The 23,814-nt window shown below is 40.7% G+C and overlaps 2 protein-coding genes and 1 long non-coding RNA gene across 3 annotated transcripts; 1 reads left to right on the forward strand and 2 right to left on the reverse strand.

Moving 5' to 3' along the window:
* Positions 1–46: 46 nt before the first annotated feature.
* Positions 47–23,441, forward strand: LOC133625121 (uncharacterized). The gene is made up of 3 exons (XR_009818439.1): positions 47–193; positions 12,769–12,911; positions 22,731–23,441. It is a non-coding gene; the product is annotated as an uncharacterized LOC133625121 (long non-coding RNA).
* Positions 755–15,223, reverse strand: LAP3 (leucine aminopeptidase 3). The gene is made up of 13 exons (XM_061992757.1): positions 15,039–15,223; positions 14,396–14,511; positions 14,005–14,059; positions 11,934–12,039; positions 10,713–10,872; positions 8,696–8,857; positions 7,560–7,718; positions 6,689–6,813; positions 5,292–5,380; positions 3,830–3,932; positions 2,120–2,199; positions 1,366–1,478; positions 755–1,252 (listed from the first exon to the last, which is right to left on the reverse strand). The coding sequence occupies exons 1-13, from the start codon at positions 15,159–15,161 to the stop codon at positions 1,054–1,056; spliced, it is 1,590 nt and encodes a 529-aa protein (XP_061848741.1). The 5' UTR covers positions 15,162–15,223; the 3' UTR covers positions 755–1,053.
* CLRN2 (clarin 2) lies at positions 19,778–23,479 on the reverse strand. The gene is made up of 3 exons (XM_061992760.1): positions 23,227–23,479; positions 20,464–20,643; positions 19,778–20,043 (listed from the first exon to the last, which is right to left on the reverse strand). The coding sequence occupies exons 1-3, from the start codon at positions 23,477–23,479 to the stop codon at positions 19,778–19,780; spliced, it is 699 nt and encodes a 232-aa protein (XP_061848744.1).
* Positions 23,480–23,814: the final 335 nt, after the last annotated feature.

Genomic DNA, 23,814 nt, shown 5'->3' on the forward strand with positions numbered 1-23,814 from the left:
CCGCCTCCACGGCCGCCCGCCCCCTCCGCCGGGCCCGAGCCGGCGCCGCCTCCCGCACGGGCAGCCCGTGCCGGGGAGCATCGCCCTCCACGTCAGCTGTCAAAGAGAAGCAGAGAGAGCACACCCGTCCTTCCCGAGGGGATGCGTCCTCTCCAGCCGCTGCCGTCCCGCGCCCTCACAGCCCTCAGTCTAGGTAAGCGCCCCTGCCTTTAACAAAAACTACCCCCACACCAAAACAAAACCCCTACCCTAGGGGCCTCTATCCGCCGCCCCCCCCCCCCCCCCCCCCTTCTCTAGGAAACATCACCACGTTGCGTTAAGTGTGACTTGTGAACTGATTCTAGGAGTACTGTCCCGATGTGGAGACTGACAGCCTCGGACAAATAAAGGAGGGGAAGTATGTGGATGACAGAAATTGAGATATAGGGGCAGGTTCCCCCCCCCAACCCCACCCTTCTCTAACTTGCATTTATTATTTTTTGTAAAACAGTTCAACAAGTGTATCTTGTAAGACTTGCTACATAATTTAGTGAAGCCACACTCATCACGCTAACTGCAATGGCCTAAAACACTGATGATGTGTGTTTTCTACCTCAATACACAGGACCTGCACTTTTAGTTTTTGTAAAGAAAAGTGTTAGAAGGGCATTTTAATAAACAAAGTTGCAGTTACCTACACCACCGCACAGTCACCCAGAAGTGCAGCACAGCTGGGATTACCATCTATTGTTAAATTCTCTGTCAGAACACACCGTGAAATAAAAAGTTTATTGTTGGCAATAAGTACGCTTACTTTACATATAAAATAGGCTTCCATGATCCTGTGTTGGTACTAAATACCTCAGCAGTTCACACGGTATTTTTTTTATTGTAAACTGCATAATAGGGAATGACAAATCTCAAAGCTGAGATTGTTACCCAAGTAATCATTTACAAAATGCACGTGTAGTTCATTGCCATAGTGAAAATAGGCTTGGAGCATTCATGTATGAATAACACTTTTCAAGATTTCTTTTTTCTTAAGGCAGAATGGATAGTTTCAGAAGTAGCATTTTATTTGGTATTGGGACTGTCTTGACTCAATCGCGCTGCAAGCTCTACGAGTGTTCTTGTAGGCCGCCCTGCCATGCCTTTGCGAAGATAGGGCACCTCATCTTTATTCGACATCACACCAGCTATATCTAAATGAGCCCAGTGAGAGGCAGTCACAAACTCCTTCAGGAATGCAGCAGCTGTGCACGCTCCTCCAGCTCTGTGGGAAGCAGAAAAAATGGTATGGTTTCTAAAGCAACACTGTTGTTTCTAAAGCACAAACATTAATACACTGAAAGAAAGGGCAATCTGAAGGATACTGGTATATCCTACCTGCTGTACTTTCCAATGTTACTCAGATCTGCAAGAGGACAGTCTGTTACTTGTTTTGTGTAATGCTCAAAAAGAGGCATTCTCCAAACCCTGTCTCCTGTCACAATGCTGGCCTGAAAAACAATGATTGTTTTGGCAATTTTTTTTAAACTGCATTTAAACTTCCCTGTTATCATGCATTTTTATTTTTGTTTAGCTTTGATCAATCTCAAAATCTTCAGCCCAATACAGTAATAAGGGATTTGGTAATTCAGTGCAGAACAAAGCCCTGAATCCTGCTTGTTGTTAAGTACTTTAGTGTTGAACAAAAGGCGAAATCTAAAGACTGCATATTTTTTTCCTGACAACACAAATCCTTCCTTTAGAGACTTCCTTTAGCCATCACACTTCAGCTACTCACAAGGCCTCTCTGAATTTCCATCTCACTGTTGTTAAGCAAGATCCATTATTTTTTTAACATGAACTAGTTATCATCAATAGTTCAGCACTTGTGCATACACAGCAAGTTATCAGCACATGCAGATCCTTGAGATGATGTGCGTGCTCTTTGCTGTATATCAAACCTCACTAAAGAGCTAGTAATAGTAAAAATGTTTTCATTTCAATTAACAGTACTAACACCATTCCTGTGAGATTTCAAAATGTAACAACATACCTTTGAGATCTGCACAGACTTTCAGTAATATGCTATCTTTTCAATAATAAGTTATGACTGAATTATGACAATGATTTAATAATAATGCAGATGGCCTACCTCATAGAGGTGAGTCCAAAGCCAAGATGAGTTTGTGAACACTCCAGTGGCAGCTGACCCCAATGCAACATCCATGGCACCTATAGAAACGAGCCTTCAAGGTCATACACCAAAGGCAAGGGTGGGCCTGGGCTATTCCTCTGCATCCTGGCTCCTCACAGAACTTCACATTTTTAAACACCCACTATCAGTAATTTTTAAAGTCAGCAAAACCTAAAGATCTTAATATGCCTGACATTTTTAAAGGTTTAAACATTGATAAGATATTTATATAATCTAATGGGACAAGAGTTCACAAAAATTGTATTTGCTCACAAAACTAGTTTTCTGTTTTCAACTTCATGTTTCTTATAAACATTCAGCAATAAATGTCTTCTAAAAATGTCTTCTAAAAATATCTGATTGTTTCCATATAGGAAATAAGAGCAATTTATAGACCTCTACAAGTTTTTTAGCTAATTTTTTGAGCTCTTTTGTGAATTTAGCTTTTAGATTTTTGCCCAGCACATGTGAATTGACTTTAAATGAAAACAATCCTTGTCAAAATACTAAACCATGCCAAAAACAGAGGGATTACATACATAGTTATTTGATGGCACAGAACTGCTTCTCTAAAGCCAACACTCAATCCTCAGTGAGGTTAAAAAAAAAGAAAAAAGTAGGTTTAACAAAATTATATGGCAAAGAAATTTCTATGAGAGCTCTCTTCCTTCCTGCTTGATGCCCAAGGATCTGAAACAGAATAATCTTGTGGTGGGAGTAAACTCCTTCTATCCTCCCCTTTATATGGGGATACTTTTATACAAGCCAACAATCTTAAAATTGGCTTCCCTTCTGTCTACTGACATTTTCCACTGATAGAACCCAATTTCAAGAACTAATAGAGAATACGTATAATTATTTTGCTTAGCTTATTCATTAAGCAACACAGTGGATGCCTGTCTGAACTACTCTTCTACTTTTGCTCTTATTTCAGCTACAGTCACTTCACCACTGACAGGTTGTTAGTGCAGTTCATGAGATACATACAAAATGCTGGTTTTAATTGAAAAACATAACCTCACTCATATACAACTGTAGAGATGAAACCCACATTAAAGTGCATTTTATTATGCCTGAAAGTATGCAAACGGCACATAAACCAAGAGATAATTCAGTCAAAGAAATCCTTCAGAAGATGATAACGACTCTCCTGCTTTATTTGCTGGAATCACAGGGACTTGCTCACATCATGGTAGAGCTGGTGCTGGTTACAGGTCAGAGCTCCAGCACCCAGGGAGCTCTTCACAAAGAAGGTGTTCTGGCTCTAGCATGGCCATGGGGGCCTGGCAAGACTCTTCAACAACCATGCCAGTTTCTCTGCATCACACAGCCCTGGGAGCTTGGAAGGGTTTAGCTCAGAAGTGGGAAACACTACAAAAACATCCAAATCTGCGTAAGTTTTCCCACTCTTCTTAGTTCCTGCTCTGCTGGGACAGCCTAACTCCATCATCATTGCTGAGTGTGTGCTGCATACCAGTGCCCTCCCCAGAAGCACCGCACAGCCGAACAAGTTGTTAGAGCATAAAGTATTGTCCTACTACATGTAAAGTCATCTCAGTTGCTTCTGAATTCAGGCTAGCTTTACATGGTGCAACTGATCCACTGCCCAACTAGTGACAGTAACAAAGAACTGACTTGCAAAATGAGCAGGGAAGGGAGATTGCTTACCTGTTAATGTTGCAGCATTCACAATAGCCCTTGTATTAAAATTTTGGGCGTAACAGAGAGCATCAGCTAACAGCAGTCTTCCTTCTGCATCTGTGTTATCTACCTTCAGGGGCAAAATTAGGAGAAACAGGTCAACTACTGAAAACATTTTTCACTGATGTATTTCTTATGTGTTATCTCAAGTAGCTGTCAGATTGTAAATGCACTGTCACAAGCCCGAGGAATCTCAGGGAGCCAAAACTCACTCAAAGGAAAAAAAAAGTATCGATACAGTTACATTTATAAAATGAAGCGTATCTGTAGCTGAGGTGAAGTCATCTTTCAGCACTGCAACCTCCTCTACCTGCTGGGCCTCCCTGCTGCCCAGGGGTGGAGGAGGTGCCCTGTGGAGTGCAGGGGGCTGGTGACCATGCCCAGGGAAGCCCCAGGAATCCCAGGGGCTGCTCCCAATCAAGTGCTGAGATCTGGCCAAACCACGAAGTTGGAGAAGGTACCACAAAGAAGCATAGATGCACCCTTGCAAATAGTTCCTTGTTATATCTCTTTCTCTTTGGATCTTGAAACGTTTTGCCTCTAAAAAAAGAAAAATCAATAGCCCCTTTGTTCCTTTCCCCTTTCAGGGAAAACTGCAAGATGAATATCACAATGAACTCTGAGATACTAGCATTTTCTTGCTAATTTATTCCTGGGCAGGGTGGGGGGGTGGAGTGGGAAATACATGCCCAGTCTTTTCCCTCAAAACAGAGGGTGACTGAAATCAGTTTTGGGAGAACCTCAAAGGATCTAAAAGGTTCAGCAAGTCAAAGGTGGCAGAATCACAGAAATAGAGAGAAATATCGATTAAGTGATCTCCTTCTGCATGAAATCAGTGGTCTACAGCTCAAATCACTTTCAGTACCATTTAATCTATTAGATGGGTATGGGATAATTTGGATTAATTACAAAATATGTATTTTGAGTGCTAATTTGGCCAACAGCCTCTATGACTCAGAGTTCTGATTGTACAGAGCAGCTTGGCAGCGTAAAGACTTTGGTTGCATCAGCAGAAAACTAATACTCTTATGTCTTACTCCAGATAGCAGGGAAGTGTCCTGAAGGGTCTGCTGGAAGCACTTCTGTTATTAATTCTGAGAACCTATATTTAACAGCACCATAACAACCTCTTGTATTAAAGCAAGCTTTTCTAGCATGTTCAGTAAATGACCATACTTTTCAGCTTTTTTTGTAGCAATTTATAAAATATGTCTGAACTCTTCAATCTATATTGCTATCACAGGATTCTTTCAGATATAAATTTCTAATTAATACGTTACTTGCTTCTTCCATTTTTAAAAACAGTACATTTGCACTGCTTATCTTTCTAAAGGGTTTTTTCAAACACGAACTCTGACTGCAATCGTATAACTTGATTAATTAAACCAGTTCACCAAAAGTATCCAAAATCCAAGTTCCACATGCGTACCTGTATTGTTTTTCCATTCTTGGCTCTAACTACATCCCCAGGTTTGTTTGCCTTACCACTGGGCATATTTTCACAGAGGGGTGCCAAACCTCACAAGGAAGAAGAAAAGTGTATTACTAGTTTATCAGAAAAGAAAGGAGAAAAAAAAAACCCACTTAAAAACCACTCCAACACCTCCTTAAGAAAACAGTACTATTCTCATCTTGAATTTATGCTTGAAATCCAAATTTTCCTGGTTACTTTAAGACATGTTGTTCAGTTTTTAACTGGGGAAACTTCTCTGGATGTTGCACCACCACATTTGCTCATCTACATCAGTTGCCCACTAGGATTTACTTCTACCTTTATGCCCAGACAAGTGAGATCAGAAGAGCTACAAATATCATCTTATGTCTTCTATATACGAGTAATTAGTCATAAGTAAAGGGTTTTCCTTCCTTCTGAAATGAAAAACTTCAGAAATGAACGCTCTGTGGCATTCAAGCTCTGCTCATTGTAAATAACCATTGTTTAACATAAAGAGTGGTCCAAGGACTCACTGTAGAATTTCAACAATAAGAGCAGCAAACAAAGATGAGCAAAAAAAAGAGGGTCAGCATCAAAACTCCAAGTATAAACAGGATAACAGGCTGAAAGGCACTCCACCATTCCCGGAGTAAACCCCCTCCTGGCACAAGGAGTAAGTGAATTGTTTCAGCAGTTCGGTACACAGGCTTTGCTCCACCACCCGGTCCCTTCCCACTGCAGGCTGGGGCCTCTCTGCCCTCTTCTGGGGGAAGGGTACTGATGCTGAAAACTTATCCTTAAATGGATGACATGTCACCACCAAGTGGCTTTGCCACACTTCCTCAGTCAATCAGCTCATTTCATTTTAGCTGTGCTATTGTTTTTTTAAAACGAGATTAAAAAGAGCATTGGTCTTACTTAAAAATAGTATCAGCAGACTGCTTTTGTTTGGGATTTTTGCTGCCATATTCACCTAAGGAAACATGCGTTGATCCCTCTTCCTGTTTAGCTGTGTGGCAAACACTCGCAGAGGTAGCTCACCTAACTCCTCTTTATTTTTAATTGCTTTTACAGATATCCTCTTTCTTTCTTCTAAGGATCAGGACTTCTAAAAAAACTCTTTGAAAATAAGTTTATTAATGATCATTTATCCCCTAAAATCTAAAAAAGTCATGCCTTCAAAATTTTAATTCCATGCTGCAGTATTTTACTCAACCAAAGCTGGTAATGTTTTGGTAAGCAAGTAAGAACTTGAGGCTGAACAACCAAATGAGAGAAACAGGTCTCAAGAGTCCGTGATGTTTCTGTAACACTGTTTGCTGATACTAGAAAATTACTAAATGAAATGATGCAAAATTAAGACTTCTGGATTCTAACACAAACATACTTACCAATTATGTTAAGAGGTAGTTTTAAAGCTGCTGCTGTGACAATGGCTGAACAGACAGTTGCTGCCCCTCCCATGTCTGCTCTCATCGCATCCATGCCTGATGATGGCTTCAATGAAATGCCACCACTGAAACAGAGAGCAGAAGCAGTATCCAATATGGAAGAGTTCCATGTTGCATATGTTGGTAATATTTTGTCCGTCTACGTTTGAGCACCAAATATCAGTACATTCTAGACTTGGGTGTTTTCAAATATTACTGCAACACATTATTGCACACTGAAAACAAGGTATCTGGCCTTTCATTTCAAATAAACTGTCCCCAGTTAGGATGCCATAAAAATCCAGGTCATCTGCAGCAGACCAACTCAGGGGTCTTCATAATAGCAGAAGGGCACAAAACAGGAATAGTACACTTGGTAAAAATCAGCATAGAAATGAGGAACAGATCAATCAATTCTTCAATAGTTATGTGATGTGAAAAGTAGTTATAAAAACATGCTGCAAAGAATGAACTGTTTTCACTTTCCTTAAGCATGAGCTGGAAGTCCAGTGGCAGACTGCAATTCTGAACTTGTACGTTCATTATCCAGAGGTTTGCTCAGGCCAACAAAGAAAACAAATAGCACATTCTTTATTTTCTTTCCACATGAGTTTTCATTTTCCCATTGCAAGACAAAGGCTTATCAATTCCTGCTTTGTCCAGCCACTCAGGCTTTTCTTATCCCCAGGAAAGGCAGCACAATTTGCTGTATGAAACAAGTTTACTGAGAAAAGAAACAAGTGCCAAGGAAATAAAAAGCATCTCCCCAAAGAACATGAATAGCAGGAAGACTTTTTTGCCCCTCTAGTCATTGAAGTATTAGCATACTTACCTGTCAAATGTAACTCCTTTTCCTACAAATACCAACGGGGAATCGTTTGTATTAGCACCACCTAAATAGTGAATCTCAAGAAAGATGGGCGGTTCAGCCGAACCCTTTGCTACACTCAGGAATGCTCCCATCTGTTGTGTTGCTATCCAAGACTCTGGTCTGGAATAGAAATATATATTAATTTTTTTTTGGTTACTAGACATTTTGACCAAAGTGATTTTGTTTTTAAGAGATCACAATTCCTAAAGGCTTGGACACTATTAATTTCATTTATTTTGTAAGCTGTCATTTAAATACAACCCTTTTCTTTGTGTGTGTGTGTGTGTGTGTGTGAAAAAAAGAAAACAACTTCCTAAAAGTTGCTGCTTGATTTTTGTTTTGCCTTGTTTAAAAAAAATATCTGCCAAACCATCAAAGCAAACAATAACTCACATTCTCTTTGTGCATCAGAAACGTTAAACTTTCCCTCGCCCGTGAGGCTGTAGTAACAACACTGCAGCAGGTTCCAGTTTAGCTTTTTGCTATCAGGACGGTTAACTATAGGCAAAGTTGATTTTCCCGTCTTTTGTTTTTCAACAAAACAGCCTCCAACACCTGCACAACCACTTAGCCCATTTCCACCCAAAGGCAGTAATGAGAAAGTTAGAAGCAAGAAGCCTTAGCTGTGCAAATGCAGCTGCAAGGGCTTTTACAGCTCCATCTCAACATTTTTAAAAGCTAAAAAAAATCCCCAACAGTAACAGCAATAAATGAAGGATATTTACTCAACACATTCAAACAAAAAACGTGTAAAATCCACTTGGGAAGAAAACAAATCAGGAAAAACCTATTCACCCTCTATGCAAGTCTTCATCAGGCTTCCTTTTACAGCATATGTGTAAATTACACAGTAATTGATTGCGTGACTAATTGGCACGTAATCATTTTATTGTGTCATAGTATTTTGCTTACTCTGCAAACCCAGAAGTTCAACTTTCTAGTACTGGGAGTAGCTTTCAGTCTGGGTACCCCTTACCCCTTTTTGCCAAACACTTCCCCTGCTTTTGTCATTCAAAGTGGCAGAGTGAAAATGAGAACCATCTGAATAACCTGGAAAGTATCTTACTCTACAGAGGAATCACTTCAATGGAATTTACCTTATATGAACCTTCACGTTGCTGAAACTTCTGAGCTTCTGTTCAATATATTCAGCAAATTTGAGTGGAGTTATATAATTAGCTGGAGCCTCCATAAGGTACCGAGCAAGGTTCTGACCCTCAGCGTACGTAACACCTTTTTGCCAGGCTTCTCTTTCAGCACTAAACAACACCATACAATAATCAGCATCATAAACATTTGCAAAAGTAAGATGCTGTCAGCATCCATCTGTTCTCTACTGTTTGAAAATGTGGTATCATTAATTTGGAGCAATTAAGAATGTCACAGTAATCTTACTATGAGGAATTTAGTACAAGATCCAAAGTGCATCTGGTCTAGTAGCTCATCTCTGGTTCCAGTCAGTGCAAAATGCTTCACAAAGCTAGAACAATCCTAGAGCAGACAGATGTAAAGTTGTCTGTCTAATACATTAGGTCTTGTCCTAATCCTTACTAGTCAGAGACTGGCTTAAATCCTTAAGCACAAGGTTTAATATCCCTTCCAAAATTTGTAATCACATTAATTATAACAGCTCTGAAAGTTTTATTTACCAGTTAGCACCTCAAATTCTGTTTTTCACTTCACTGAAATACCATTACGTGATACAAATGGAATTTTGAATTCATCTCACAATGCACTCCTGGCATTTCACTAATGAATGACAGAGCATTCAAAGAGCTGCCTGCATAGGAAACAAGGATGTCTCTCCAGTTACTCTGCAACAGTATTAGTACAAAACCTCTCACTTCGAGACAGAGCTGGAAACCTCTTTTGTTTTAAAAGATATCACAAAGCAGGGCATTAAGCTAGATACTGCTTCTCAGACGAGAGAGACAGTAAAGAAAGAATCCAGGAGGAATACAGAAACATTGCCTGGATATGAAGGGATGGAATTAAGAAACCAAATCTCAGCTGACACTGAAACTGGTAAGAAGTGGGAAAAGCCACAAGAGGACTTCAACAGATATATCATAAGAAAAAGGAAAGTAAGGAATAATACTGTCCCCTTCCTAAATGGGGCAGGCAATCTAGAGAAAGCTGAGAAGAATGAAATTCTCAATGCCTGCTTCGCATTGATCTTAACTTTTAAGGTCTGCTTCCAGATTCCCCAGTTCCTTGTGCTTTAGAAAAGAGTTTGAGGAAGAAAGGTACTACCCATAGTAAATAAGATTGATTTAGGACTGCATAAGGAAGCTGGACACACACAAATTTTTGATGGCAGGCAGGATGCATCCTAGACAACTGAGTTTTGCATGTAGTTTACCGAGACATGCTTAACTGAGAGGGTTTTATTTAATTTCACTAACTTCCTCATAAGGAAGGACCTGTTCCTCTATAAAGTACATACGTGAAATACCCCTCCCTTACATGACAGAATACCCTATATGGAAGATATTTAAACAAATTTTGGGTCCACTCTGATAGAATAAAAGGGGATTAATAAAACTTTGCTCTGGAACCAGAAGCTCCCACATCATTTTCTGCTCTTAAGTAACAAAGAGTTCTGTTTAAAGGCCAGAAGCACTCAAGCTTTTCTGCTTACATTACACTCCGTGAATGAAAATACAAGCAAATTATGCAAAAAGTATCCATCATGGCATGGTCTGCTGTCAGTTAGCACTTCCTGATCCTCAAAATGATTTATTAATTTATTAAGTTTGAAATACCTCTGGCTCCACAATTTTGGCAAGCAATAGTAACAGCAGTCCTTGTGTCACAACTACATTTCAAGTAATTTTTTACTTTTCTTTTTATCCTGAGTCCTCTCTTCTATGAAGCAGTATTTACCCTTAACCTCTGAGCATGTCATACTAGCAAAACACATGGAGCAAACACCTAAGTATACCTGAGATGTAAAATGCTTCAGGAAATTCAAAGGAGCAGGAGGACTTAAGAGGGATATTGCTGCTAGCCCTGTTGTTCTGGTTTTATGTTTTTCTCATGCACAAGGGTACACACAGTTCTATAAATAAACAATCAAACAGATAAACAAGCAATTTTTCGTTCTGCCATCACCTTCCATGAAGCTGAGGAGTAACTACAGGTTTCTTTTTCTGCTTCAGCTCGTTATATTCATGCAATCCAAGGACAGCACCCTCTGCAGCTGCTTGAGCATCTCCACAGGAGTCTACTTCAACATAAGGGACCTCCAGATCTTGCATCTGTCTGCAGCCAACTGAAAAACAGAACAGAATTAGCAAAAGAGCTGTCCGAGGTGACCAGTATCACATTTCAAGGAAAAAGTAACTTCAACTCCAGATATTTAAGGAAATCAATTGAAAACAATATGCAGTAATTTAAAATGCTAATGACCATGCACTGATTAATTTTTACTCAAAATATCACTTGATCAATTGTAATATTTAAGACATTTCACAAGGATAAAAAGGAAATTCTGCAGTTGTGTCGATTCCTTTAAGCTCATTCTGTACCAAATAACAGCTCTCTCATTCTAGAGTGCTATGGAATATGACTATGTAGAAATCCGCTGTCATTTAGGTTTTTTTGCTAAGCAAATATGATTGCTTTTTTCTTCCAAAAGAGTTTATATACACTTTTGTAAACAAATAATAAAAATAATATTTTCCATAAATTCCATTTCCTACCCAAATAATGTAACAATGTTTAGGCAGTTGGTCAACACTTTGGACATGCAGGTGTCATACACGTGTGACTGACTTCCAGTCTCAAATGATAAACTCTGCAGGGAGAGCTTCTCATTCTTATTTTATACACACTTAGATAGGGCTGTTATGCTCAACTAAGATAGGCCCCTTCCCTCTACAACAAGTAACATACTGAATCATATTATTGATGTGAAAGATACCAGTTTATAATAGCACTATTTTAGTTACAAACTAAGTGGCTAAAGTAATTATATATGCATACTTAAGTAGCGCTTTAGCATAAAGTGAATCAGCAGTGCTCTCAGGCTTCAAGATACTAGCAATTAAACAAGTGCTTTTTCAATCTGTTTAGGAGAGTTTAGGGAACTTATTTGATACAAATAATCACAGTTGCCCATCTGCAAAATGATTTCTGTGCCCTATATCCTCAGTAAGGAAAACCTTACATGAATATCAGTGACAAGTAAACACATTTACCAAACCATGAAGTAGGTTTTGCATTTCAAAACAAAATTGTGTCTTGACTCACTGTTCACAAATGGAACATGCTGCACCATCCCAATAGTTTTATAGACAAAATGCTTAAGAAAATCTTAAAATAGTTAATAACCTGCAACAGCTGCACGGATATTTTCTTTGCTTTCATTCCAGTTTTCTTGGTCATTTACTCCAGCATTCTTCTTGCCCAAGCCAACTACAACCACACTTGGGAAGTCCTAGACAAAGTGACACACGAATGAATTAACTTTCTCCACTGTTACAGCCACTGCAGACTTGTTAAAAAAATCTCACTTTCCAAAACAAACGAAGCAGAGCATTAAAATACATTCAGTACTTTATGTTTCCTACGTTTCTTTGTTAAGAGTGCCAGTATGGTGCCACTGTCTTGCACTCCCAATCACTTGCCATAGGCATGCAATCAGTTGGCCAGTTCATTTGTGTTGTAGCACCTCTATGCTCAACACACAGCAAATGGGATACTTCCCTGGGCAAGTCTAAATTTGCAGCTGCAACAAAGGCCAGAACTGAGCTGGAGAAGTGTAACTTTTTTTTGCATGGGACTATGCTAAATGAAATAAAATCACTTCAAAGGCTGAGCCGGTGTGATTTGCCAGCTAACAAACCAAAGCTGCACAGGGGGACACAGCTCCAGAGCTCAGGAAAGGAGTGTAGCACAGCATCCTAAATGCTGTAACCTACAAGCAGAAGGCAAAAAGGAAGAAATAACAAGGATTAAAGGAGCATTATAGGAATGAAGTCAAATTTGTATACAACTCAAGGCTCCATATGCAAACAGTTTTCCCACAGCTCTGAAGAAAAATTAAGTTAATCTTGGGCTTTCCCTTCCACTGCAAATAGCTGCTCTGTCAGATTCTGTCATCCTAGTAAAGCCTGTTAGTCCACAAGATGCTGAAACTTCCCAGATCTACTGCCTTCTCTTGCAGAGACTTGCTCCTCACTTCAGAGGCCATCCTGTATGCAGAATTGAGGTAAACCAGACCTTCAGTGGACTAAACTTCCATGAAAGAGCCTTTCTACTGAGCCTAGTGTCATCCGTCTGGGGTCTCCACACAGGAATTTATCTGTGGTAGGCAAACTCACTATAACTTGTTTTATTTAAAATCATTTAAGTAGTCCTAATGTAAGATTCAGTTATTTAAGAGACATCTAGTGTCACACTACACATCTAGTTACTACTCCAAAAAGGCACTAATCAGACCATTTTTACCAGCTCCACATATGTGCATTAGATGTATTAGGGCTTCTCAAAAGCCTGACTTTAGGCAGATGAATCCCCATCTCGTGCCCTTGTCACGTATGCTGTCTGTGCAGACAGAAGTCTTGCTTGAGGAACATTCCCACATCTTGTTTTCAGAAGTTTAAAGCACATGACTTTAAAACCTCCATTTAAAGCCTACGATGAGACTACCCTCTGTTACAAGAGGTCTTTGCAGGTATTGGTACACGCTCGTGTACTCATTTCCCCTGAACAGAGGGGGCACAGTTATAAGTCTGGTACAAAACTGCTGTGCTTCAGCTTGATCAACAAGCAGCTATTCAGAGCACACCACCTTTGGAATAGACTTGTTTACAACTTCTCAATTTGCAGGACAGTGGAGGGAGTACAGGATCATGCAAGAGGCCACGCAGACACGGGGAGTACAGAATAGGAAGCTTCCATGAGAACCACATCTTTTGTTGAGAGAGGTCGGGGGAGAGCAGAGTATTTATACAAGCACAGCAGTGAATGGTCTGGGTTGGAAGGGAGCTTAAAGAGCATCTAATTCTAACTCCATGCCATGGGCAGGGACACCTTCCACTAGATCAGGTTGTTCAAACTCCCATCCAACCTGGCCTTGACATTTCCAGGGATGAGGCATCCGCAACCTCTCTTGGCCACCAGTTCCAGTGCCTCACTGCAGGGAAGAGCTTCTTCCTAATACCTAAAGTAAATTTCCCCTCTTTAAAGTCATTATCACTTGTTCTGCCACTACATGCCCTTGTAAAATGTCCCCCTCAGCTTTCTTGTCAGCCTCTTTTGGCACTGGAAGGCTGCTCAAAGGTCTCCCCGGAGCCTTCACTTCTCCAGGCTGAATAACCCCAGCCTTCAGCATAAAATGAGATGTAAGGGCAAACCTCACACATTAATCAATACACACAAGAAAATCCAAAGCTCATACCTGATGCAAACCATGGAACATGCGTGTTTTGCCTTTCTTCAAAGGTGGCCCAGATCTAGGACACAAAAAGATTCTTTCAATAAAGAAGTACTTATTGGTGATAAATCTTACAGTACTACATTCACTCCATAGCTCCACAGTGCTCCTCAGCACTGCTGGGGCACTTGGCTCAGTGCTGATTCACAGAAAAGGACAGTCTCCATGAAGAGCTTGCATCTGTTTCCTCAGTGCAAAGTTTTTCTACAGGAGTTATCCTCCAAACTGCTTAGTCTGGTAGAAGCAAATACTAGCCTGAGAGATGGTATTACCACTAAGAATTATGACTAAAAGATCATTCTTATTGCTATTTGCAGGTACTTCAATCCACTTTGGAAGGTTATTGCATACTTACAGAGACAGAAGTTCTCTCAGCTTTCCAGACACAAGTCTGTCGAAAGCATCTCCTGCACTAGTGAACTGAGTAGCACTTTCATCCTTCTCATTTGAGTAGATTCCTAGAACAAGACCCTGAAAAAGCACATGTTAGCATAAACAATATGAGATTGAGAGACCTATCCAAAAAGCAGCAAGCATGCTGTTCAAAATGTAGCTACCGCTGTATGTATTCATCTCAGTTTATGTATTTTCCTAGCATGATGCAGAGTGACGCTTTGGTAAACCAGGATAAACTATTATAACCATCTTGTGTGTGAAAAATAAATTAGATATAGTATAACTGAAGTTACGATAATTTTACACGATACATGCAGATAAAAGCTCTTTCAATCTGTCCTTTAAAGTATGAAAGAGCTTTCCCCCGGCTTCTTCCCCCCAGGTCCCTGTGCCGGTGCGGGCAGGAGGCGCGCAGGGGTCGCACCCCGCCCTGGCTCAGGCCGCAGGCAGGGCAGGGCAGGGCAGGGCAGGGGCAGTGAGGCGCCGGGGCACGGGACCCGGCGGGCACACGGCGGAGCCGGGCGGTGGGCACGCTCAGCCACGAGCCGCGGAACCGAGGAGGAGGAAGGGATCCTCCCCGCCCCTCGCGGGCCGCTCCTCACCTTCCCGCCCGCCCCGCGGCTGTAGCCCCGTGGCCAAGGCCCCTGCGGCCAGCAGCTGCAGGCCAGCGGCAGCACCCGGCCAAGGCGGCGCGCAGCCACCCTCCGCACCCAGGGCAGCGCCATAGCAGGCAGGCCCCGAGACGCCGGCGTGCAGCCCGGCCCGGCGCGCCGATCGTCTCATCAGCCGGCGCCGTGCGGGGCGGGGCGGGGCGGGGAGCGAACGGGAGGGAGGCAGAACGCGGGGGAGGGTTTACAAGCCCGCATCTGGCAAAACACCGAGTGACGTTGCGCCGTGTGCTGGGGGCGTGAGGCTTTGTACCGCGAGGGGCGGGTCGGTTTCGCGGTGGATTTTTGCCCTCTTGTGGCGTGTTCGCGTGTGCCGCCAAGGATGGAACAGCCGCTCGTGAGGGCTTGTCACAGGCTTTAGAAACCGGGCCTGGTATGCGTACAGTGCACACTTACTTTGCATATTCAAGAATAAAATGTAAATAACCAAAGCTCTATTGCAAATACAAAGACAACGTATGCATATTATTTTCCACGTCCGATAGCTTGTATGATATCACTATGAGAAGAGTTGATTCGGTCCTGACAGAAAGAAGTAGCAATCTCATTTTTTTTAGTAAATTTTTTAGCACAACTAAAATTGGTAATTTAGTACAATTAAAAAATTTAAAGAGAGAGACTAATGAGAAGGCCTGTGGTTATATTTTACCAGGAAAATTCACACCAGAATACTGAGTCATCAGTATAACGTCAGGAGAAGAATGACACTTCTCTAGTAAAAACTCTGTATGGAAAAGAACTGTTTGAAGTTTACTGACATTCATCGTGTTGTCAGTATGAAAAATCGGGGTTTCAGTGGCACTGAAAATGCACTGGATTTTAATGTCAAGTGAGCCAGATCTATTGGGGTTTCTTTTCTGTTTTGTTTTTAGAAATGTAAAACATAGGCTATAAGTAATTTGCTTTTATATGTGAGAATCTGACACCTTACGACACTAAAACAATGTGTTTTCCATAGATCTGTAACTGAACTGACGCTGCTCTATCTATGGACGAAGGGGAGGGAGCTGGGCCTTTTCTCTACTGCAGTTCCCACCTGACTGCCTTGTCCATTAAGAGAAATAACATGACTTTACTAAGGAAAGCAGCACTCGGGGGCAGTGGCTGAGGGAAATTGCATCTATTTTGATGTGTTTTGTAAAACTGCCTTTTTTAACACTAAATCACATTATTTAAAGAATCAAGGCGGTAATCAGTTTTAATCTTAATTTATTTTGTAGAGGCTCTTAGATGCAAGGAATAGTTTCTTAGTTCTTTGAAGAATGGCTCCATATCATCTCTACATCCTGCATAATACTTCTATACATTCCATATGTCCAAATTAAGTAGTTGTTTTCAGGGTGTATGAAACCTACCCTCAAAGAAGTGTTCATTTCCACATGTTGAACGTGCATATGATCAGATACACCATGTGAAGCATAACTAAAATGAAAATGTGTGAAGTAGGTCCTGCTTACATCAGGTTCCAGATTTTTTGGAAAATACTGTATCACATAGAAGGGAAAGCTCAAAAGGTCTAAGTGAAAGACTTACCTATTGTTGACCTTAAGATGTGTTTTGCGATTATACATCTTAACTATGTGTGATTGCATGTAACATTTTTCCCCAGACAGAATTTCCCAGGGCAAATACTCTATGTATGTCTTAGCAGTACTTGATCAGAGACAACCTGTGCAGCTGAAAGGTTCGTTTGGCCTTTTATCCTTTTTGTCCAGTTTAATTAATGTGTGTTAATACTTCTGTTCACTCTAAAGTAATACGCAAAATACTATTTCCTCCCAAGTCACAAATAGCCTTTGGATGGTAACGTTATTTTGTCATTCAAATCCTGCAGCTACAGTATCCCACAATAATACTTTGTACATCTGCTGTGAGAAGCTTGTTTTTGGACCTTTAATGCAGGAATTTAATAGTTCAATAGATTCAAATAGTTCAATAGATTCGAAACAAGGAATTAAAAGGATGATCAGGAAAAGGAAGAAGAGTGTGGCCAGCAGGAAGGGAGGTTCTTCTCCCCCTCTACTCTGCCCTGGTGAGGCCTCATCTGGAATCTTGTGTCTAGTTCTGGGCTCCTCAGCTCAAGAGGGACAGAGAACTTCTGGAGAGAGTCCAGCGCAGGGCCACCAAGATGATCAGGGGACTGGAACATCTTTCATACGAGGAAAGGCTGCAGGAACTGGGGCTGTTTAGTCTGGAGAAGAGGAGATTGAGGGGAGATCTTATTGACATTTATAACATTTATAAATATCTAAATGGTGGGTATCAGGAGGTTGGGACATCCCTTTTTTCCTATAATAGCTAGCAACAGGACAAGGGGTAATGGGATGAAGCTGGAACACAGAAAGTTCCACTTAAACATAAGAAAAAACTATTTCACTGTTCAGGTGAGGGAGCCCTAGAACAGGCTGCCCAGAGGGGTTGTGGAGTCTCCTTCCTTGGAGGTCTTCAAGACCCGCCTGGACATGTTCCTATGCGACCTGATCTAGGTGAACCTGCTTCTGCAGGGGGGTTGGACTAAATGATCTCTAAAGGTCCCTTCCAACCCCTACCTTTCTATGATTCTATGATTCCATGATCAGCCTGGCTTTATTTATACAGTGCACTCTAACGATTCTTTCAGAGATTGTGTGACCTATGTTGTCCTTACCTAATTAGTCCCATGGCCTTTACCCAATAACTAGTTTTTGGGGAAAGTTTGGGGGACATTAAGTAGTTTGTTAGCAGTATGAAAAATGTGTTATAATACATGCGTATTAGTACTATGGACAAGTATTCATCTGGAGTACTGTGCCCAGTTCTGGGCTCCCCAGCCTAAGAGGGACAGGGAACTTCTGGAGAGAGTCCAGCACAGAGCCACCAAGCTGATCAGAGGACTGGAACATCTTCCTTATGAGGAAAGGCTGTGGGAACTGAGGCTGTTTAGTCTAGAGAAGAGGAGACTGGGGGGGCAAATCATTAATATTTACAAATATCTAAAGGGTGGATGTCAGGAGGTTGGGGCTGATGTATCTAGTGATAGGACAAGGGGTAATGGGATGAAGCTGGAATACAAAAAAGTTCCATTTAAACTTAAAGAAAAACTATTTTACTGTTCAGGTGAGGGAGCCCTGGCACAGGCTACCCAGGGAGGGTGTGGAGTCTCCTTCTCTGGAAGTTTTCAAGACCTGCCTGGATGTGTTCCTATGTGACCTGATCTAGGTGGACCTGCTTCTGCAGGGGATTGGACTAGATGATCTTTAGAGATCCCTTCCAATCCCTATGAGAAAAAAAGAGATTTTAAACTCATAGGCTTCAAATGATTTATAATTCCTTATTTAAATGCCAAAATAAGTGGCCTGATCTGTAAATATGTTGAATATTAGCTATTCTAGTAACTTTCTTTACTGAGTGTTCTGCACATTTCAGTGATAAAACTAGTAATTTGAGTACATAAAATAAGGGCTTAGGCACTTGTGAAAGTATTTGATCCTTACAATACTATTTTTGTGAAGAGGTCTTTCCAAGCAAAAAATAAAGAAGTTTTGCATATCCTGACATGTTCTTAAAACACTTTGAATTCATTTTCTAAAAAGGTTAGTAACTTTTTCAAAGAGCTTTTCACAAGAATAGTTACACAACCTAGTGATCTGGTGAGGAGTAACTGGCTGCAAAATTATTTCTTTAACTTAGTTGATAACTCTTTTCATTCATTCCAAGTCATTCTTCATTTACATGTAGGTTCTATTGCTGAAAGGTTTAGTATGTGTTCACTATAGTGTCAAATTCTAAAAATGACAAGCTTACTAGCATATTCTTTGCCCTGAAATATTCATTCCTCATTACCCAAGAACGGGTTGAAAGCCTTTCAAAATTATGGTAACTTTTCCATCCATTTAACCATTTTTATTCATTTCAATACTGTGTAATCATACATCACTTTTACTTGATTTCAGATAGAAATAAGAATTGACAGGGTTCTGAAGACAATCTATCAGATTGTTATTTTCTGGGTTATCTAAAAAACTCTGTTACTTAGATTTTATTTTACTTACAGAAGCTGCAATGAAACCTTCATCTTGCAGCTAAGAATTTTCTTTTCATAGTCTGGTAGTATCCCATGAACTTTAGTTTCTCTCCTCTTTTATTTGTGGGGTTTCATATTCCTGTTTTAAAAACATTTTGCACACACTTAGCCCCTTAACTTTAGCCTCACTGTCGATGAAGTTTTCTTTTTCAATGCAGTATAATGTTATCAAAGCTACCTTATATGGCCCATTGAACATTTTCCAGATAATTCTGTGAAGGTAATTGGCAAATGCCGATTCTTTCTGTTTTGGAATAACCTTATACTATCAAAGATTTGGGGTACACATGTTTTCTTTCTAAATCAAGGAGACACTTGGTTTTGATGAAATTGTATTTCACCTTAGTTTTCTAAAATATCACAAACCCCATTTTTTCTAAAAACTGTGAACAGCATATATTCACTGCAGATGTTGGTCAGTTTTGAGAGTAATAGTATTTGTAGTATTGGGTTTCCCTGCTTTCCCACACATGTTAATTACTGGTACTGTAGACTGACAACTTTACTCAGTGCTTATACCAAAATAATTAATCCAAACAAAAGCTGAAGAGCCAAGAAGCTGTTTCTATCACAACAGTTCACTTGACTAAAGTAGCTTTGCATAGATTTATTAGTACATGATATCTTCTGCTGTAACATTTGCTTCTTCTGGTTTAGTCTTGATTTTAGGAAAATGGATCTCACTAATGGCTATTAACAGCATATTTACTGCATGTGCTGTGGCACTTGCCACACAAAGCCAAAAACAGTCTTCAAAGCGTTCTTCTAAGATAACGAACCGAAAGACGTTTTCCCGGAAATTGGCAATTCTTTCTGTGAGGTGATGGAGTTTCACAGCAGCCATAAAGCTGGTGACTGCAAGAACTACAAATCCACCTGCAACAAAGTGAAAGAAGCATTCACTGTTGGTTTTGAAACAAAACAGACGTTTTGGTTGTGCTTCAGAAGGCTTATTGAGTGCAACAGTGAGCATTATAAGGTGTAGGAATAGACTCAGGCACTGCTTAAACATCTGCAAAACGCTTAGTCTTTAATTTATGGGCAGTTTTATGACTGTATTGTAATAAAGTCCTTTTGTCAGTGATACAGAGCCTAAAGACTGGAATTCATAGCTCCTGTAACAAATTGACACAATAAACTGAGATGCCAGCTGACAATACAGTTTTGATAGATAAGAATTCACTACTAACTTCATTTTGTTCACAAATATTGAAGTCAAAGGAGATATTTAGAAGGAACATTTAACGTTTTCTATGAATGGGACTGGTGAAAAGTACTGGTAAATTATTCTTTTACCTGCAAGAAAATTCCAAAGGCATATTCCTGCTGGACCTTTAATAGCTCGGTACGGAACTTTTATTGCGTTGAGAATGCAGAATCCAAAACTGACCAGAGAAAAGACAATGGCCACACAGAGGAATATTATAATCATCATGTGCAGGCCTGTATTCAGCTTTTTCACCATGTGTGGGAAAACTGTTGAGAAAAAAAAAATCAGCTCTTCATTATACCATCCTGGTGCTACAAACTTAAATGATACTTAAGATTATTTTTTACAGAGGTGATCATTTCAGGTGCTTAAACACATCTTAGTTCATGATGCTTTATTTGTCACCACAGCAGACAAACCAGGCATATGCTGCGACAGGAGTCATCTTTTACACAGGGCCCGTGAAAATGGCTTCAGTTCTGGTTTATTTATCTAGTTGTGTTAATGTCTGTATCTCTGCTGCATGCTTTTCTGACTCTTTTTCATTTCTGTTGTCCATCCCAACCCCCTTTTTTGAGCTCCTCATTCCCGTCTCCTGCTTTTAATCTCATCCCTTTGAAGCCCAATAGTCCCAGTTTCCTTGTCCAGCCCTTTGCTGCCTAAAATAGTATCAACCCTTTGTGTTTATTTTGCCATGCTATCTTTAGTTTCTTTTCCTCTCTTCAGTGCTGGCTCCAGTAGGATCTACTATGATTTCCTACTTCCTAATCTCACAGGTTTCCACTCTCAGATTCCCTTCTTGGTTTCTCATCTACTGCTTATGGCCCCTTTCTACTCTTCTAAGTATCTGGCTGTGGTTTAGTTACATCTGTAGGAAGCTTAGCCTTCTTACAAAGCAGCAGAGTTCTTAGGATTGCTTGTAAGGATTCTCTTGACTCTTCCTGAGGCGCTCAGCCAAGTCCCAAAGACAATAACCAGTGACCCTGGCTTAGTACACAGAAATAAGGATCCTCATGAAGAATATTACTATGGAGGCTCCCAGCACATTCCAGTTGTGCTTACTATGCACAGGCAGAATATGTCTGCCTTCCCCAGCTCATTCTCAGGGCTTGATTCAGTTGTCAAGACATCACATCTTAGCCAATTTAGATGCCTTGACTACTGTAACAACCTCATGAGTCTAACATACATGCCACAGTACCTATGGGGCAACTCCAGAGGCAGCAGCTGAAGGCCACATGATACACCTTGAGGAGTCTAAAATAGCACTGGACACCTATTATGGCAACTGAATCTGCTGTCACTGTCCCAGCTGTAAGCCTACTCTAGTGAAGGCTGACACAGTGAGAGACAATGAACTCATAACCATACATTGCTGACATGGGGAATTCCAAAGTGTGGGAGCTACTGCAGCATGTGAGCTGCCCTGCTCAGAGCTGCCTAGGTAGTCCAGTTATGCTAACAAATTCCCCAAGAAGTGTCCCCCGTGTCTTGCCCCCCAGGAAATTTGGAACGTTTGGAGATTAAGGCAGACATTAAATGCAAAAAAAGTCAGGCCCAGAGCCCCTAGAAGTCCAGTTGGCCATTGTGCAAAAGTAATTAACAGCTTTGGATACCATCATGATATCATTTTGACACCAGTATTGTGAAAGTATCAAACATAATAGACCTGTTGAAATATTTCAAAGGAAAAATCTGTGAGACACTTGTCTTCCTAAATGCATAATGTACTTAATGACCCAATTTTCTATCTCTAACAGGCAAAACTCTTACTAGCTTCAGGGAGAGCTTTCTTTTTCTGAGGAGTAAAGGATCATGTCCTCCAAACATGTATTGATGCAGTCTGGAGTGATGGTGAATGTTAGGCCTTCCTCTCTGGTTACACAGAATTAATTAGAAAGTTTATTAGGAGTCCACAAAGTTGTACAGGGATTTAGAGCAGATTGGCTACTTTTTTTCTCATTCTCTCTCACAGGATAGGGTGAAAGCACTGGGACTGTATTTCTTAATGCCCTAAAGGGGAGGGGAGCAGAGCAGAGCAGGAAGAGCTTTGACCTGATGCCCTGTCTGAGAGCCAATCAAACTCACTAGACAGCATTTGACCCCAGGTGTGATGGCCATCTCATGAAGTTGCATCTGCAGTTTGACTTTGAGCAAGATTTGGTGCAACCAGTGCAAATTCATCACAGCTCAACAATTGGTCATGCTGATCTAAGCTGAGATTGCTCTAGTTCTCCATTCCCTCTGGACTAGCCCATTCCTGCATTCCCTCAAGTTTTTATAGTAGCACTTGAGTAGTTGTGTGACCAGCCATGATCCTACTGGGAAAATCATTTTCTTTTTTTTTTGATAGGTTAATCTTTTGGCCTGCTTAACTGCCTGAACTACCTCACCACAACAACTGCCTGAGCCAAGGATGGGGCAGGACAGCATCACTGTGGGCCAGGGAGAGGGTGAGACTGCAGCAGTTTCAATGCTTACTGGATTAAACTGCAGACTGAACTAAAAATCTTCAATGCAAAATGCCATCATAGCACAGGAGGTGTGAAAACTGTAAATCATCCAAAGTACAGAACAACATCTGAGTGCTTCTGAGACCTCAAGAAAATCTTTTAAGCTAAATGGAATACATTTATAAGAATGTCCACATTTTTGTAAGAGATCAGCAGTTTTTTCTCCCCAAAATTACCAGAAAAGAAGGTATTTTTTTCAATGTGTTAAGAGTATCAGCTATGGCAGACATCTGCATTAGGACAGCTAGAGAAATATAGAAATGTGTCTCCAGCTAAATAAATCTCTACTTCTTAATGGAAAAGAAAAGGAAACAATTCAACCAAAATGGTACTTACTTGTGAATTTAGAACGCCGCCCGCCCAACCCACACTGGCGGATTTTGCCGCCCCGAAACAGGCCGTAGTATATTTCTCCAATGAACTTGACCAGCTCTGGATCTGTGGCATTGACCAAGTCAGCTCCTGTTTTGCAAAGGATCTTTCCCGTCATCCACTTTGGAGTCCCCATTGCAACAACAATCAAGAAAGAGGACACAAAACTTATTAGAGAAGCCAAGGCAAATAAAGTCTTTTTAAAACAGCCAGGCATCCTCGTGGTCTCACAGTATCATCTCCAAGGCCTCCCTGCAGCACTCAGGCACTGTTCCTGTTTGTTTGCACACTCCAAAATCCACAAATGAATAGCAGGCATTTCAAAAAAAGGCTCATTATATTTTGAAGCTCCAGAAATTAATCTGCATGGTTAAAAATCAAGTCCAAAATATATTTTGCTGCGACAGCATCTTGAAATGGTTGCAAGTAGCAGCTTCATTACACCATAGTGTGGTGATGCTTGTTTCTGCAGAAAGTAATCCTATATCTATTGCCTGGCTAATGTTTCATGAGAGGTTTGATTGTCCTGCTCAAATGACATCAGGTTCTTCA

Source organism: Colius striatus, chromosome 3 (assembly GCF_028858725.1).
Source record: "Colius striatus isolate bColStr4 chromosome 3, bColStr4.1.hap1, whole genome shotgun sequence".
Classification (NCBI taxonomy): Eukaryota; Metazoa; Chordata; class Aves; order Coliiformes; family Coliidae; genus Colius; species Colius striatus.